This window comes from Gymnoscopelus braueri, assembly GCF_963280865.1.
Source record: "Gymnoscopelus braueri genome assembly, chromosome: 10".
In the NCBI taxonomy this organism is placed as follows: Eukaryota; Metazoa; Chordata; class Actinopteri; order Myctophiformes; family Myctophidae; genus Gymnoscopelus; species Gymnoscopelus braueri.
The window spans coordinates 30,847,984-30,866,412 of NC_137611.1; the positions used below are offsets into that span (position 1 = coordinate 30,847,984).

Here is an 18,429-nt window from a genome sequence, read left to right on the forward strand (position 1 = left end):
CCAGACACAGTTTACAGATAACCTCATTGACATTCTCAGGTTCCCTATCAGCATTGGGTTTAAAACCAAAATATCGCCCACTTGGCCGAGGAAGAAATGCCACCCTTTTCACATTGGCCTGTTATAGCGCCACCAGGAGGCCAAAATAACGTACCTGACCTGGCGGAGACCTGTGCTCCGAGGAGCACTTTTTCTAGTTTTAAATATTGTTTCATTGTATTCTTAATTGCATTCATTCATTTGTACTACTCTGCTACAGGCTCTGAATAGAGTAGTTGCTTCAACAATAGTAGTCAAGCAGCAGATGAGTAATGAGTTTTACTTTTGGTACTTTAAGTACCTTTTGATACCAATGCTTTTGTTCTTTTACTCAAGTAAATTTTGAATTCCAGACTTTTACTTGTAACAGAGTATATCTACATTGAAGTATTGATCCTTTTACTTAAGTAAAACATGTGAGTACTTCTTAAGTTCTTCCACCACTGCATGCATGTGAGAAAGAATAGTGACGAGCCCAAAATGATAGAACATTTTCTTTTATTGATAAAACATTTGCAACTATGACAGATTCACACATAAACATGACATTTCCATTTAATAGTTGAAGCATTTCAAATGCTGCAGTTATGGTGTAAACTACACTTGGGAGACATTATTGCTTGATAAGAAATATATATAAAAGCTAAAAAAGAACATTCCGCTGGTCTCTTGCATATCAGTCAGCCCAGTTCAATAGAACGTGGCAATGACTTGAAATCCAAAATGGAGATCCTCAATCATTTCATTTCATGTAAAAAAAAAAGACAAAATCCACAGACCATGGACATAAGAAATACATGAATCATGTTAATAGCTTGAATGAGTCTACATAGTTCATAATTCAACCCATAATTCAATGCTTCAAATTGAAAGATTCTCCACAATTTATATATTTTTTCATGATTCTTTAAGACAAAAATATACATAGCACTGGGGTGATAGGTAGTTCAGTTGTCATAGTTACTACAAATATAGAATGACGTCTCAACCTTCATTGGAAGAGTTTGGTCAGTTTTGTCCAAAAGGCTGCCCATGTCTTTGTCTTTGTGATATGTTGTTTTTGTTGTTATGTTTGTTTTGTTGTTTTTGTTGTAACGAACAGACCTGTGAAGACAATTTTCCCCTTGGGGACAATAAACTATATTATTATTATCGATTCTAACAAAGTCAATCAAAAGTCAATGGGAGCTCCATGTTAAGCTGGGTACCATTGTACAGCAGATGGTAAATCATTGCATGCAGAGAGGCTTTCCTTAACCACATGTTTAATATAACATGCATAATCCCAGCCTCTCTGTGTGAAATGATTTGAAAATGCTTTCATGACATCACCAGTAGCCAGTGACCATAGTGCTGAATCATGGCTGCCACTGAAAAATAGGCCTACACCCAAACTCTTTAAATAGGTTAGAGAACCCTTCAAACTCACAAGCAGAAATAATCAAAACATTGTGTCTGTCGGCAGTAGAATTCAGGATGTAATGGAATGCATAGAAAGAAGTAGTCGAGACAAAGGCTTTCTTTTTCAGCATATAGGCATAATATGCTGTTGCTTTTGCTCTGAAAGAATATGCTGCAATGAGATGTGAACTGAAACGACGGCTACGTTTAGCTTCCGTTTTGCCCCACAGAAGACTATGTACTGTATGTATGCTGCTGGTCAATGTTGATGTGACCATGACAGCGAGGACAGCCAAACGAAGCGTAATCTGAACATGACGCTCTCATGAGAGATTATGGGGCGGCGGAGAGGGGGAGGGGGATATAGGAGAGAGAGATAAAGAATAGATGGGGGTGGGGAAAAGAGCATAGGCGAGTAGGACAGCATACTAATCACACCAAGGACATAATGGGTCATGTTTTAGATTATTTTTTAAATATTTTTTTTTGCATATGCAGTGAAAATACACCGCAGATCTTTTCAGCGCACACGTCTCCCATGCTTTCTAATGATTGGGGAAAGCTTTCAATAATTTGCTTTGACTGCACCACCTTGATAATTTATGGACTGTTAGTGGCAGACCACACTGTTAATTAGGAAATAATACCCCGGGTGTTGACAAATTTATGTGTGGAAGAGACAAGTAGAAATGAAAGATGCTTGTTAGGGGAAGGAGCTCCGGACCTTGCGTCCTTTCAGAGGCTGCGGAGGCCTGTAGTTGTCGACCATGCAGCACGCCTCTTCTCCTTCAGCGCTGAAGAGCACTTTGCGGAACACGTCCATCTGCAGAGAGGCAAGGTGGAGGGGGGGGGGGGGGGCAGAGGAAGACAATCTCAGTGATCACAAGTAGGAGGATATGGTGCTTTACTGTGCTTTTTATGATTAACCCATTAAGACCTGAGGCCGATTCTACAAAAAGGTCTTCCGAATCCTAACATTTAAAAAAAAAAAACCTACTATGTTGCTACATCAGTGGCCAAAATTATATGTATTTGGCCGCGGACCCCCCATCTCAAAATATTTTGTTCCAGGGACCCCCCCAGACGCAAAGAGTTACAAATGTTCGCTTTGAAAAAACATATATTCAAAGATTTGCACGATTTTTCAAAAATAGCAGATCTACAAGCTCGTAGCGCGGCACTCAGTGCTGCGTTACGAGCTTGTAGATCTGCTATTTTTGAATAGCCAAAGAAATCTAAAGTGACACAGATGCGCTCCCGGTCTTAATGGGTTCATATTGAATCTCGGATTAACACTTGAGGGGTTAATCAGATCGCTATTTCCGTGGACAGGAAGTGAACTGAGCATTAGCGGTAGGCCTAAATCCAAGTCCTCAGATAAATGATCTGAGTCAGACAAGCGTTTCACTTTCATCAAAGGATTTTGGCCTGATTTAATGAAAAATCCTGCTCTTCAACTGAATACATTTAATACAAGCTCATACAGTAAAGGTTTAACACCCTAATTCATATATTCTATGTCATGTTTTCTGAAACACAAAATAAGGCTATAAGATCAGTGTTATTGTCATAACTGAAACAACGGAAATCTCTGAATCAATTTCTCAATCAATTTCTTAATCATGGCATGGAGGAGAACATTATGAGCTATTAAAGATAAAAGCCACAAATGTGTGAGTGTAGATTTTGTTCCTCATGCGTGTCCCAGCCATCATGGGTCACTGACACTGTCTGGATATTGAGTTGTATAGAGCATTGGTTCTAAAAGTGGGGTCCGGGGACCCCCAGGGGTCCTTGGGGGGGGGGTTCCAGGGGGTCCCCAGCAAAAGTAGTTAACATAGCATCACAATCATCTTAACCACATTATCTATTTATATATGTTGGCTATTAAAAAATAGCAGATGTACAAGCTCTCAGCGCGTCACGTCTTGTGCCGCACTGAGAGCTTGTACATATGCTATTTTTGAAAATATTTGACACAAATCTTCTCTTCTGGGAGTCTCTGGCACAAGATCATTTCAGATGGGGGTCCGCAGTCAAATATATATCGATTTGGGGGTCCTTGGCACAGAAAACTGCTGGTATAGATTGCAGTATAGGTGAAAGTTTCTTTTTTCACAGTTCCTGAGCAATACCAAATCTTGCCAACAGCCTCAGTCAGTGAACAGCTGAACATGCATATCACGTTGGCACAGACCTGGGTGGAAATGTGTCTCATGGCCTTTGTTGCCTGCAGCGAAAGTGTACAAGCAGACACAGGTGGCATTTGTCTGATAAAGATGCAGCAACATTGAAACATTAATGATGCTGTGAGAATTTTACTCAAAAGGCCTGCATGGTGCAGTATTGCGAGTGAAATGTTTGTGGCTGCAAGAGTCAATATTTTTTCAAGCGGTTCTTCAGAACTTAATGCATAGATTCATGTGTCGCTTCTCGCTTGGATGAGTCTGTGAATAGCATCATTGTCAATATAAGTAAGCCTGGGAAGAGCTGCACTAGATACTCCTCTAGTCTTAGGAGACATTGGCTTGAAAGCCTGTATTTATAAATGTCACAAATGCCCTGTCTAACATGTTCATTTGGACTGTTTTCATAATAAAGACATTCATTCATTCATTCATTGCACCTTAACATTAACCACATCAACCTTTGGTGTCCCTATTTTAGGCTACTAAAATAATACTTCCACCACAACAAGATGGCATCAGTGAAGGTCCATCTCCTGCACCTCACATGCTGCTGCCAACTCAACTTATCTGTGCAGTACACATGCTTCAGCTGTACTACTCAGCCCCTCCCTCACTGAACACTAGGCTCATGTTGCACCATCAGTTACACCACAGCTTGTAGATGGGCTGTTTTCACTATTTAGGCTTCTTTCTTTCTTTCTTTCTTTCTTTTTTTCTTTCTTTTAAGCCATTTTGCAATACGGGGTCACAGCCTATGGGGATCCTTGGCATGGAAATGTTTGGGAAACACTCATACCATTAGGAAAGACATGCAGCAAGACAGGTCTTATAGTCTTTCACTGCTGTATTTATATTTAGTCATTGTGCTGTATCTTTTAGACACTTTAATTGCTTCTGATAACATGAAACCAACCCAGGAAAATCCAGACAACCATTACGAAAAGATTGAGATCACGACTTCTGTTAAATAGGGAATGCAGCGTGTGTGTGTGTGTGTGTGTGTGTGTGTGTGTGTGTGTGTGTGTGTGTGTGTGTGTGTGTGTGTGTGTGTGTGTGTGTGTGTGTGTGTGTGTGTGTGTGTGTGTGTGTGTGTGTGTGTGTGTGTGTGTGTGTGTGTGTTGTATGTCCGTATGTCCGTATGTCCGTGAGAAAGAAAGAGAGAAACAGATAGACATACATACAGAGAGACAGACAGACGGACAACAAGAAAGAGAGACAGAGAAAGAGTAGAGGCCGCAGCGGCTTTCCTTTGTTTAGTAAGTGGAGAACAGCTCATTAGGGGACACAGTGCACTGTAAGTCCTTTAACAGGGAGAGTAAACAAGTCTCCCCTGGGAGCCATGTAGCCTGTAGCTAACTGCTGAACTTAGACTCTGGGATGTTATTGCCCGCCCTAGCCTACATAAGCAATACATGTGCTCTATGTTTCAGCGAAAAACAATATAGCATTTTAAATGCAGGCGTGTATGTCTAAAATTAGACATACAGGCTAAAGTTAGGATAAGAGGGAATGAATGATGTCGATTAAAGTCAATGGACAGCATGTCATGCAACTGTAGTAACACAAAAGTGTCTCTGGGGTGTGTGTGTGTGTGTGTGTGTGTGTGTGGGGTGTGAATTGCAATTTTGCTGTTGCAATAGCTTTTTCTTTAGCCGCACTAGCAACGGAGCGCCAACAATTGCAATGTCAGTCGGCCTGTTTGGATGTAAGGAGGAGCAAAACACTCTCTAGGGGCCCCAAACCAGAACGGCCCCCAGTGATAGTGTAATCTAACCCAACACAGAGCAGTTTAGGAATTGATCCTCCCTTCACTTTGGCCATGGCAGCCCCAAAGGGTTTTACAGTAACTTCACACTGACATTTGTATAATGAGAATTATTGGCCATACATTTTTTGATTAATTGTAATAGCACATTATAATCACATCACAATCTCCTCATAAGATGCCATATGTTGTAAGCCATTATGACACTTGAATGAGCATGCTACGAGGCTTCTCAATTTACATTTTCCATGCATTCCTTTTGCTTGTAAAACATCAGAATTTCATCATTAGCACCATTACATTATACACAATACTTCCATTTTCATTATGATGCCTATGATTATTTACAATGTGCGACCATAATTACGCATTTGACTCTGCTAAGGTTTTTCCACAGCATTGTAGTATCTGTATGTGTTAAGTAAGTATCTGTATGTGTTAAGTAAGTAAGTAAGCTAAAATGGATCTGAAAATGTTTTGAAGTTGTTTATAGCTTTTGACACAACATGCAGCCCTAGGCTAGATCCTCATTAGCCCTGGGCGTACAGCTCTGTTAGCCCTGGGCTCACTCTTACAACTTCAAATGTGATATATCTCTACAATTAGCCCAGGGCTTCCTCACAGAGTTATCCTCACATTTCCTGGCTTGTCCTCAAACCCTGATGTTAAGATTGCTAGTGCGAAACGAGGTTCAAACAGAAGCAATAGAACGCCCGTTGCCCAATCTTTATGCTATGATGACACATTGTAAGTTGCTGTGGACAAAAGCACCAGTGCCTAAAATCTAAAAGTAATCTTGCATGACACAGTCACAAGGTCACTCCACAAACTATAGCTTTGTGGGGGAAACATAAGAAAAAGGCAGCAGCAAAGCAGATGATTAAAATGCTGTTTTGAAATGGCATGCACTTTAATATGTGACCTTGCCACGCAAAAGCAGGTAGACTGCCAAGAAAAATGTCTGTATTTAGCTCCGCCGCAAATCAACGTGCGAGTGTAGCATGTGGGTGTGTGCACACATACACACACAGTCATGTACCGTACACATATACACAAGCCCACGTGGCCTTGCCAAATATTTTAAGATTTTATACAGCATGTAATCCAGTTTATGGTTTAGACTTCAGCTGCTGACTGGATGGCTGATGTTCACAGGCCGTTGAACCATGCATCACAGAACAAAGTGAAGTGAAGTTTCTAAATAAGTTTTTGGTTTCACATGGAAATTTCATCGCATGTTAGCCTTACTTTGTTCCGTCCTTCAGCTGAAAGATCTCTCCCAAACTTTCATATCTATGAACCCTAGCATAGACATGCTAGGGTTCATTTGCTTCCTGCCAGTATTGGTAATAAAAAATGAAAAAATTAAATAAAGGTATTCTGGACTAGCCAATAACATTGACTAGTCTGGCTTATAGAAAAAGGTTCCAGGAAAATGGTGTGCATGGGAACACCAGTTGACCGAAACAAATAATGGTATTAACTTTTAGACCAGTGCCCTCACTAAGTTTTAGTTAGAAACCAGTTAACGGGATAGCTTTTAAAGCACTTCATGGCCTGGCCCAAATTAAATGTTTGAGTCAAAAACCCCTTTCATGCCAATGCACAGACTGAGATCCTCAGGCAGGAACCTGCTGGTTGTTCCTGAGTGGGGCGTATAGGCAAAGGGTGACTAAATCAGTGTCTTCTTTTAACCCATTAAGACCTGAGGCGATTCTTTAAAAAAAATCAAAATCATAACAGTTTTTGGAAAGAAATCTAAAAAAAATGTTTTCAAGATTTTTCAAAAATAGCAGATCTACAAGCTCATAGCGCGGCACTCGGTGCCGCACTATGAGCTTGTATGTCTGCTATTTTTTAATAGCCAAAGACATCTAAAGTGACACAGATGCGTTCCAGGTATCAATGCATTCTTAAAATATGCTTTCCATCTAGAAGAGTGTTTGTCTTTATTGTACTGTATCTATGTTCCCCTAATTTGTGTGTCTGTCCATTATTTTTGCTTGTGCTTAATTTGTAAATTATGAGTTTTTTTAAAAGCAATAAATACCTGGGCCGGGCTGACACTGATGGCGTCCTTGAGGACAATCCATTTGACACACTCCAGAGTAGGGGGCGTGGTCAGGGACCCATCATAGGTCCAGTATTCCAGGGATTCAGGGAGCAGAGTCGCCGTATTAAAGTTAGCAAAGTTGGTCTGCTGTCCCTGTGAAAGAAAGAGAGAAGTTTGATACGATGAAAGTGTGTGGAATGGATATTGTCTCCTTAAGTCTTACATAACCGGAAGTTACAACTGTACTTTGACAGTTTTCTTTCCGTCTACGTCAAATCTCTTCACCAAAAATAGCCGATCTACAAGCTCAGCTTGTAGATCAGCTATTTTCCCTAGATCAGCTTCTAGCATAGACATGCTAGGGTTCAAGTGTATATGCGTATTAAGTTTGGTAGTTATCTGAACCTGAAAATGACTTTCAAATGTTGTGCCCAAGGCACACCAAAGGGCAAGTCTCAAGGTACAACTGTATTATTATACAGTGTATACCACATGCTATCACTCTGTAAAAGTTTATTTTTATTTACTAGTGCCAAATTAAAAGTTTAGCAACTTATTAACAATTTATTTCATAATTTCACAGATGTCCAACAATAGCAGGGGAAAAAAACCTTGATCTACATGCTGAAGCTGTGAGCTTGAAGATCTGCTATTTTTGCTGTTTTTGAGACTTTTTGAAAATCATTTAAAATGTAATTAACCTGTAATGACATGTCCAGAACAGGGACGCCAGGTTGAAAGTGGTTAAGATATATATATTTGTGTGGTATAGAATTTACCTCTGTATTGGGAAATGAGTTCAGACAAAAAAAAGAAAGGGATATATATATATTTGCATAGTTGTATATTGCAATAATAATGTGTGGTTTTTACAACCTAGGCACACCTGGTCTTGTCTCACAGCACACCGTTTTGGAACCACTGGCATATAGGATAGACAAATTATGTTCAGCATATTTACATAAAATGTAGCATGTTGTCTACCTTGCATTTAATGGTGTCCAGGCCATCCAACACTTTCTGCAGGCTGGGGTTGGCACCTCCAATCTGAGTTTGAACACACACACACACACACACACACACACACACACACACACACACACACACACACACACACACACACACGCAATGAAGATAAGCAGCAATTTCCATCACATCATTATGATCAACATTGATTGTTTTGTTTTCAATTTCAGCAAACAAGGTCTGAAAACTTGCAAAAATAGCCCAGTTACAAGCTTGTAGATCTCCTATTTTTCTTATCTTTTTCTTACATTTTCTCTATGAGTTTAGTTCGTTTTGTAAACACACAATACAGTTTCAGTTACTTATCTATTTTTTGTAAAGCCTAATTTCTATCATTTATACATTTTTTCAATTCTAGTTTTCGTACTTTTCTAGTTTTGTTTAGAACTATAATAACCCTGCATCCCACCTTGAGGAACACCCCGACCACAGCCAGTCCATCACACTGCTTGACCGCGTCAGCAAAACTGGGGTACTTGGGGTTCCAGTACACCAAATGGAGCTGAAAAAGAAGAAAGTATAGCCACCACATACAATTACTATTTAATTCTGTTAGGCAGTTAGGCAATTGGATCAACCTCTGGCGTTCATAAGGGTGCACAGCGACAGTGCATTTTTTCCCGAGATGTTGTTTGAGACAAAAGTGTCAAAGTAAGTTTTAGGTTCACAAGAAACATTTTAATGGAAAAAAAAACAAAAAAAACAGCTACAACAATTACAACATAGCAATGGAAACAATGAAAATGTGTTGAATACTGGTGGAGTGGTGCAAAAAATAAATGTTTTTTCAATACAGTAGGCTAGTAATTATTTTCTCAGGGGTGTGTTTTCTAAAATGTTTTAAATATATGTTTTTATTACCTGTAAAAAAAGATTTTCTAATTTGACATCATACTGTTGGCACTATAGTCTCATGTGGTAAGACACACTATCACCAATCTGACATGGCTGCTATTGTGAGACTACATACATGGTCTTTTGTTTTCATCGTTGGTGGGGATATGTTTCCCTACATCTGGTTGGAGTGAATTAAGTAAATGAATTTCCTGTTTGTCATCAGCATTGGCCATGCCTCCAGGCCTTAAGTTAAGACGTAAGACCTGGTAATTAAGACGCGCAAAACAGGGCCCAGTGTGTTTGGTAATATTGGTGTGTTGAATAGTGGTGTTTAGTGGAGTAGAGCAGTTACCTCGCAGGGAAACTTGACTCCATTGACGGTATGCTCGGAGCCTCTGTCGTTCCCCGCCCCCCAGTGGAAATGGAGCTGCTTGAGACGGTAGGTCCCTGTGATAGGACCCCCACTCAGGGCTGGAGAGGAAGGAAAGGAAAGGTCAACCCCAACAAACACCACCTCCCATAGCACTACCATAACCCTAAGCCCAATCTGTACCCCATCCCCACCATGTATCCCCCTCCACCCCCACCCCCACACACACACACACACTCACGCACGCACTCACGCGCGCGCACGCACACGCACACACACACACACACACACACACACACACACACACACACACACACACACACACACCTGTCACATGCTGTACATGAGCTATATACTAGATAGAATTTAGTTTGAACAGCCTGTCTAGGATTGTCAGTGGACCTACAGTAAGTACATTTAAATATGTCACCAAAGAAGAGTATGATGATATGATCTTGGTATATTCAAAACATTCCCATTATATACTGTAGGCTTATTTGTTTGCCATGTCAGTGGAAGTCATTAGCATAAGATATTCAAGCTTCCATAGAAGAATGTATTGTATTGTAGTGCAGTTTCAGCTGCATGTCCATTCGGTTTGCTTCTGGATTCATCTCTGGCATTATAGCCACTTAAAACCACATGAACCCTAGTATCCCTATTCTGGAGCTGATCATTCAGCGTCAATAGCACTTGTATAAGCTTACAATGCGTTGCGCTGTGACGTGTTGTGAACTTGAAAACCGTCTATTTTCGGCAAAAAAGATTTGGTGTTGAGAGGAAAAAAGGAACATACCCAGTATAGAGCCATACCCAGTATAGAGCCAAGTATACAGGGTTTAAGTTGTTAAACACTACAGTATAATTGACCAAGGCCCCCACATGGTCTGTACTTTTCCCCCTCCTTTTTTTCCCTGTTACACCACATTTCTAAACCAAAAATAGCCGATCTACAAGTTCTCAAACTATGGTTCGTATAAAAATACACAAATCTAATTGTTAACAGTTTCCCCCGACTATGACCACGGATATGCTCTAAAAGTGTGAGAAACATATTTTTTCATTTCAGCTGGTCTTTAAAGTCTAGCTGGAATGGCTTTTCCCCCCTACCTTTATTGTGATGTTTCTAGCTAAATCAGAGGCTGGTTGTGTCTCAAGCCAATCAGTCTCGGTCAACTACATTGCCTAACTAATTATATCTCCATTGTGACCATGGATATGCTCTGGGAGTGTGTTATTAAATGTTTTCATGTCATGACGTCTTTAAGGCATCCTGGCTGGCTGTAGATAATGAGGATGCCCACTGATTGGTTGATTGAGGACTTCATATAGCAGTCGTCTCGTCACACCCTCTTTATCTACTGTAGCCTATACCACAAAATAGGAAAGGAAACTGGCACACGCTCACATAGCACTCTCCTCGCCATATAGCCCTTTTTATCTACTGTAGTCTATACCACAAAGTAGGAAAGATAACTGGCACACACTCACACAGAGAAGTGAAGTGGCACATTAGCTACTGTATGAGGTTAAAGTGCCGATTGATTGCAAGCGGTTCTCAGTATTATACACATTATTCTGTGCATGTGTGTACACAGTCCTCCTGAAGTCAAACTTCTTAACTGTTGGAGTCAGACCTGATGTTGAATGCTTACTGTACAAATATTTGCAGACCACACTGTATGTGCAGTTACGCATGACTAAAATAAACAGCTTCTAGTGGCAGTGACATTTTTTAATCCAGAGCAAGTTATAAACAGCCTGGTAAAGGGTTATAGTCAGCATTACAGCATTAAAGAAGTAGTTCACCCAAAAAATATTTTATTTTCTATCAATTGACCTGCATTTGAGCCTCCTAGAGGCTGTCTGCTCAGGAATGCGACAAAAACAAATCTCCATGAATTCAAGGCTTCATGGGGTGTGTAATTGATAGAAAATAAGTCATTTTGTGGGTGAACTATTCCCTTAATATTTAATTTATTTAGCATAAAAGGCCAACATTGAGCAAAGTTTAAGTGTGAGTGGAACTTAACCTACTGTATAAACGGGGGGAAAAATATATAAAGAAATCCTATATTGTACTAACACTATACTTTCAAATGAAATCTTACAAAAGACAGATAGTTCATCTTACTGGTAGTGTCCCCATCATCTACGAAGGTGACCTGGAACTGGTATCCAGTGTTGATGAGGTCCTTGGCGTCAGCCGGGTTGAATTTCAATTTGAGGCCCTTCAGAGAGCGGTCATGCTGGGCCTCCTTGTGGACGATGTCGATGGGAGACTGCTGGGCCCCGTTGCAGATGGGAAACGTTTCAAACCATTTGTGAGGTCCTGAAAATGACAGTGTATGAAATTAGCAGCTTATTCGTATTTTAATTAACCCATTAAGGCCTGAGGCCGATTCTACAAATGTCTTCTAAATCCTAACAGTTTTCTGAAAAACACGTATGTTCCTATATCAGTGCTGCTCAAACTTTTTCATGTCATGGACCCCCAAAGTTATATATTTGACTGTGGACACCCCCATCTGGAAAGTATTTTGTTACAGGGACCACCAGAATCAAAGATGTGAGTTAAAAATGTTAGCTTTTTTTTTTTAAAGTACAGTATATTCAAAGATTTGCAAAAAATGTTCAAGATTTTTCAAAAATAGCAGATCTACAAGCTCATAGAGCGGCACGAAGTGACGTGCTATGAGCTTGTATATCTGCTATTTTTGAATAGCCAAAGTATAAAATAATGGTTAAAGTGGTTAAAATCTAAAATGACACAGATGCTTCCCTGGTTTTAATGGGTCAAGCAATAAGCACCTATTCTTAGTAATAGCTTAATAGTGCGTTGAAAATGTATTACGTTTGTTCTATTTTATTTTATTTTATTCTGTGTTCTAATCTATTCCGTATTAGTTTCATTCTATTGAGAGTATTGTGTGACCAGCGCTGTTGTTTTTAATTGATTGATTGAATAGAAAAAAACACAGGTGCAGGAGATAAAAAATTCTTAAAAGTGTGTTGAAGGTGCTTCTAGGATCAGCAGGAATATAGACTTAAAAAGAAAGAGGAGATCAGAGCACTCCAAAAATTTGGAGAGGAGGAGGTAAAGTTTATTCTATAAAAAATGGCAACAAGTTTCGACCGGTTAAGGTCTTCATCAGGGTGAGAACTGATGAAGACCTTAACCGGTCGAAACATGTTGGCATTTTGTATAGAATAAACTTTGTTTTAACTTTACCTCCTCTCCTCCATGTTTTTTGAGTGCTCCTCTTTCTGATTGATTTAATACTTTATTAGACAGAAACAGCAAGAGGTACAGTCAGACATTTGGGCTAAAAGGACAAAAAAAAGTCCTGGGGACTCCATTGTGGTTCTGGCCAATTATAGTACTTTAAATTAATTCAAAAGAAAAGTACAATAATATTCTATTCTATTCTGAATTCAGAATGAGAAATTGGCTAATGCAGTATAAAACCCACGTTACGTATAATTAGGTAAAATAACTGTTTTATGCTCTTAAACACCAGTGTGCTTTTGTGATTGATCTGCTGTCACAGTTGCTTGGCTTAAATACCCAGTAGCCATCAAAATTGCATTAATAAATCCACACCTATACAGTGTGTAGCTGTGTGTCTCACCATTATCTGGTCCATATCCCCATCCAGACATATTGGCTGATGCTCCAAACTGCCTATTGGAAAGAAATGGCAAAAGGTAATCCAACTTTAAACCCCGAACAGCGGGGGAAGAGAACAACTTAAAGAGTCCTATGATGACCTGCTTAACACTTACAGACACCTGCAGAGAGAGAGATGCTGTTGAGCCTTATATATGGGAGCCCTGCCCCCTGAAGTAGCCTTATCACACACCTCCGACATATGTGTGTGTGTGTGTGTGTGTGTGTGTGTGTGTGTGTGTGTGTGTGTGTGTGTGTGTGTGTGTGTGTGTGTGTGTGTGTGTGTGTGTGTGTGTGTGTGTGTGTGTGTGTGTGTGTGTGTGTGTGTGGGGGGGGGGTGTGTGTGTGTGGGTGGGGGTGTCTCTGTGTGTGGGTGTGTGCGTGTGTGTGTGTGTGTGTGCGCGCGCGCCAGTGTGCGGTGCGCACGTGCCTGTGTGTGTTTATGTCATGATAAGTCGCCAGAAGTGTGTGAATGGAATCTGTTCCATCATAGACGCTCGCGCGCGCATATACACACGCACGTGCTCACACACACACACACACACACACACACACACACACACACACACACACACACAGGCTAGTTGATTGTGGCTTTGACGCTGAGAAAATTACATAAAAAATTGGTAGGCTATCTCCGGCTGTTCGTTCTTTAGCGAGCGTGTTTTTATTCAATTTCAATTGCAATCCTATAATATATTTGTATTTTCCTATTGAACCACATCGGCAAACTGACCTCTCGGTTAGGTTATCCGGATCCCACGTCGGTTATCATCCCATCCCGGTGTGGACTGACAGACGTAGAGCATGAATTTGTGGTGAATCTGGCTCACAGATGCTCCGGAGCCGTGGTGTGCGATACGCACACATACATGCGTGATCCGTGCATGCTAAGAATAGAACAGGGATGGATGCAGCGCTCCTAAATCATATGCTTTTTGCATCCACATTGACATTTGTTCTCCACTCACTGTGTGTCGTAGGCCCATAGGACTGTCTGGCTCCGTCTCTAGGCAGCGCTGCATCCAGAGCAGTCATGCTGCCAGACAGACAGCAGGGATGTGATGATCGGCTCTTAGGAGATGAGCAGCCAGGCTATCCTACTAGCCTAGGCTACTTGTTTTAAAGCACTGTTTCCCAAACACTGGGGCGGGACCCATTTTTATGGGTCGCAAATTAAATCCCCAATTATTTTTGTTTCCAATATTTTAAAAATATATGTATTTTTTTTAAATAGAAAATAATAATAATCAGAAATAAAGTAACTATAATATTATTATATACTAAATAATCCAAGAAATTCCATTAAAAAAAATAAACTTTTAAGAAGTAGTAAAAATAGTAGATCTGCAAGCACAACATGTGGCATCACCAAGTGTTGTGTGCTTGTAGATCTGCTATTTTCACTATATTGGGTCTCTCGGGGAGACATCACATTTCTCTTTTGGGTCTCGAGCTAAAAAGTGTGTGAACCACAGTTTTAAAGGAGCCTGTCGAGACCACAGGAGGTCGTGAACATCAGGTATCTGGCCAATTAGTGCTCAGTTGATTTTAATTTGATGAATACATGAATAAATCTACCAGTGGAAGACTAGTAGGTAACAGAAGACCACCGTGACCATGGCATGGACTTAAAGAATAACATCACATTTATGATTGTGCAGAGATGTAGGTATGTTGTATGTTATTCATTGTGGATAAAGATGTCAACATTTTTACAAGTGCAGGCACCGGTACGTTTAATAAACATTAATGGTAACCTCAGCTGGTCTCACCATCGCTGAGTAAATTGCTTGAATAATAATTTGCTGCCATCTTGTGGTTTAGAAAGAAATAGCAATGATAGCTCTTTTGATGATTTTAAATAGGCCTATAACCTCTAGGTCTATGAACATAACTCAATTACAATAACAACATGAATTCCCTTTAATGCATTCTCACTCCAAACGCAAACAACAATTGTGCATTTTATTTTTTAAAGCTAATGCTCTGTATTCCAATAGTAATCATTGCTATAGAGTGTTTGTGCATCTGTCCAGCTCTTTAGTAAACAGAAAATACAATTTGAAGTTGTGGTACAAATTTTATCCAATCAGGGAAGAAAACCTAGCAAAGACCATTTATCACAATTCAATTAGTGTTCCAGTTCCAATTTATTTATTTGTTTCCATTACTTCTAATTGCACTTGTTCATTCTGTATGTTCTGTTCTTATGATTGGATAAAATGTATATCACAACCTGAAAATGTCTGTTTACTAAAGTGGTGCAACCTGAATGGGTAGAGAGGCAACCTCTTAGTTTAATTGAATCCAAGGCCCTCAATACAGTTTTTCCAAATGAATTGGTCATACAATGTGTGGTAGGCACATAAGGTACTTATGTGAGGTGTGTTTTTCCTAGTGTCACCACACAGTAAAATAAAATCCTGTAACTCTTGAGAGTGTACAAATGCAACCAAATGGATCTGGGTCCATTTGCTTGCATTTGTGCACTCTCAGAGTTCATTTAACTGTGCAGTAAGTAGTGGTAGTATAACAGCGAAGGTAGACTAGGCTATTTTACCAACTGGACCCCATCCCACATTCAAGGTTTTTTTGTAGCATACTCTGCCTCATAATGCCTTCAGGGCAATTATTAACCAATTATTTGACCAATTGGGAAGTAGGCCTTTGTAGCAAGAACAGTGCGGTTGTACAATAATAATAATACTATAAGCCAGCCCCAGGAGAACCTCTGACTTTGCTTATTTGTTCCATCTCTGTACTAATCTTATATCTCAGTTAAAGGGATAATCCACAACATATATTTACTCGTAAGAGTGTTGAAATACACTGTGCTGCTCGAGAACCAAACTTAAAAAAAAAAAACTGAATTCTGGGTATTTTAATATCAGGAAGAGAAGCTCCATGTTCAGATCGGTTAGGATTGGACGGTATTGCCTGTAGTTCTTCAATTTGTCCCTGGATGGAGCCAACGAGCAGAAGAAATCCTTAGCTCTTCCTATTATGCTTATCTACAGTACATCACAGGGTCACTGATTAGTTTTTAGGTCCGGTTTCAGAACAGAATATAAAATATATAACAATATTAACTGCATAGGAACAGAATCCCTATAGAAGGCTCTGGACATGCAGGATACTATGTGGATCAGCATTTATTCCAAAGCATTGACTTAATCATGGTATGACTATGAAGATATGGAGTATAAAACACACCATATAGCTCTCTTCCATATTCTGGTACTGGCCCACCATTATGCAGTCATTGTAGGATCAGAGGAACATTGTCTTGGCAGTGGCATTGCACTGGCACAGTCCTGAATGGTCCTGAACCAAACTGAGGCTTATTCTGTGGTCTCAGTCTTGTAAATGGCTCTGCATCAGAGCATCAGCTAAATACCTGAAATATAAATATAAAATGAAACATCCATACTTTATAAATATATTGAAATCAGATACTGTCAACTACCTACAGTACAGGAAATCTACATGGATCCTGGGACTATCAAATTAAACAGGGTCTCAGGGTCCCATTCCAGGGTAAACACTTATTTAATGTGCATAAAGAGATTCTGCAAGGGCTTGTTACCAAGCTACTTTTTATACTGTGAACATGGCAACTAATTTCCCTTTTAGGGAATACTACAAAAAAGTAATATTGCAATTAAAGTGTTCAGACTGCAACTCTGATCTTCATTTGTACATAATCGTGGGGCTGATTTCCCCAACTTTAAGTCATGTGTGGATCCCAGGACTGCTGTGTATATGCACATCTAATGGAGACCCAGATAAACAATTAAGTCAAACTTTATCTGTTGACCATAACACAAATCCCATGTACATCACAGAAACAACAATGTAATCAATGCAAAATATAAAAAATACGCAAAAACAGTTAAAATATCCATGTACAGTATCAAAAACTACACATAGAATCATATTTGTGCGTGCATATTTGCTGTATGTGGATCAATTTCAAACCTTTATTTGATCTATTTAGAGGCTTTTATTTTTATTTGGTGAAAGCATGTGATTGCTGCTGTTTCCTGGAGCATCCCTCGATGTTGATTCTCCATTCTTTTCCTGGCTGATTCGCACAGTTCCCCTCCTGCCTTAATACTCCCCCGAGTTTAACGGTATAGCCCAGCCAATCAGCGGGAAATGGAGCTTTGAAATGTTGCTAAATGAATCTCTTTCACAGCCCAGATGTTTCCTTCGTTACTCTCGTGTGAGACAGAATGACTGGATGGAGTGGAAAGGATGAGCCAGAAGGGAGAGCGTTGGAGTGAAAGGATGGGTTTAAGCGTGTTAATTTGCTCTTTCGTTCAGCTGGCTTAATTGTTTGTTGTTCATAAATTACATAATTCGTTCGTTCGTTCGTTCGTTCGTTCACATATTCATTCATTTGTTCATTCATTCATTCAGGGGAGCCACTCCTCAGCCATGGCATTGGATGCCCAATAAAAATCTAACCATTACATCTATAAACTATGACATCTTTGAGGGCCCTGTCAGCCCAGAGCTCTTCAGGTCTTCCCCCTTTTTTGACCCCAATTGGTGCTGGTGCATTCACTTCCCCTTTCCAGAACTTTGGTTCTAGAACTGCTTCCGTTCTAGATTCTTCGAACCGTGGTGGTTTCACTTAGCCTGGTAAACCCTCCCTCCGGAAATCTAATTTCTATTTGATTCCAGGAGTGAGTCTGGCCTGATAGCCCATTGTGGGGGTTTCTAGTGAAATTACCAGCTAACCGAGCCTATCAGCGTCGTCGCACATCGTTCTGTGATTGACAGCGACAGTTGGCCAATCAGGTGGCGAGTTCGAGTGAGCCCAAAACACGAACGGCAGCCATATTTTTCTTGTCCGCTATATTCTCCGCTATTTTTTTACTTCAAAAAGCTCTCTAACTTCTATTTTGAGGCACGGAATTTACTTATAAGATATCGTTTGGATAGAATTTACTTGTTTAACTTCATATATGTGGTCAATTAATCATGACAAAGCCTATTTAAAAATAAAAATGTAGAGAACCGGTAGGGGTGGGCAGTGACACCCATGTATCCGAATAAGGCAACCCATTT

At 40.0% G+C, this 18,429-nt stretch overlaps 1 protein-coding gene across 1 annotated transcript; it reads right to left on the minus strand.

Moving 5' to 3' along the window:
* Window positions 1-520: 520 nt before the first annotated feature.
* cahz (carbonic anhydrase) lies at window positions 521-13,491 on the minus strand. Its single transcript, XM_080439427.1, has 7 exons — window positions 13,313-13,491; window positions 11,815-12,012; window positions 9,663-9,781; window positions 8,883-8,975; window positions 8,432-8,494; window positions 7,445-7,600; window positions 521-2,263 (listed from the first exon to the last, which is right to left on the minus strand). Exons 1-7 carry the CDS (start codon window positions 13,341-13,343, stop codon window positions 2,144-2,146), a joined length of 780 nt encoding a protein of 259 aa, XP_080295553.1. The 5' UTR covers window positions 13,344-13,491; the 3' UTR covers window positions 521-2,143.
* Window positions 13,492-18,429: the final 4,938 nt, after the last annotated feature.

What these genes read in the sequence shown, in the direction of transcription:
- cahz (XM_080439427.1), bottom strand. Translation starts at nt 13,343, where the DNA reads ATGTCTGGATGGGGATATGGACCAGATAATG. An exon ending in AGATGATGGGGACACTACCA is followed by an intron (nt 9,782 to 11,814) that starts GTAAGATGAACT and finishes CTTCCTCTCCAG; the next exon opens with CCCTGAGTGGGGGTCCTATC. An exon ending in TGGTCGGGGTGTTCCTCAAG is followed by an intron (nt 8,495 to 8,882) that starts GTGGGATGCAGG and finishes GTTCAAACTCAG; the next exon opens with ATTGGAGGTGCCAACCCCAG.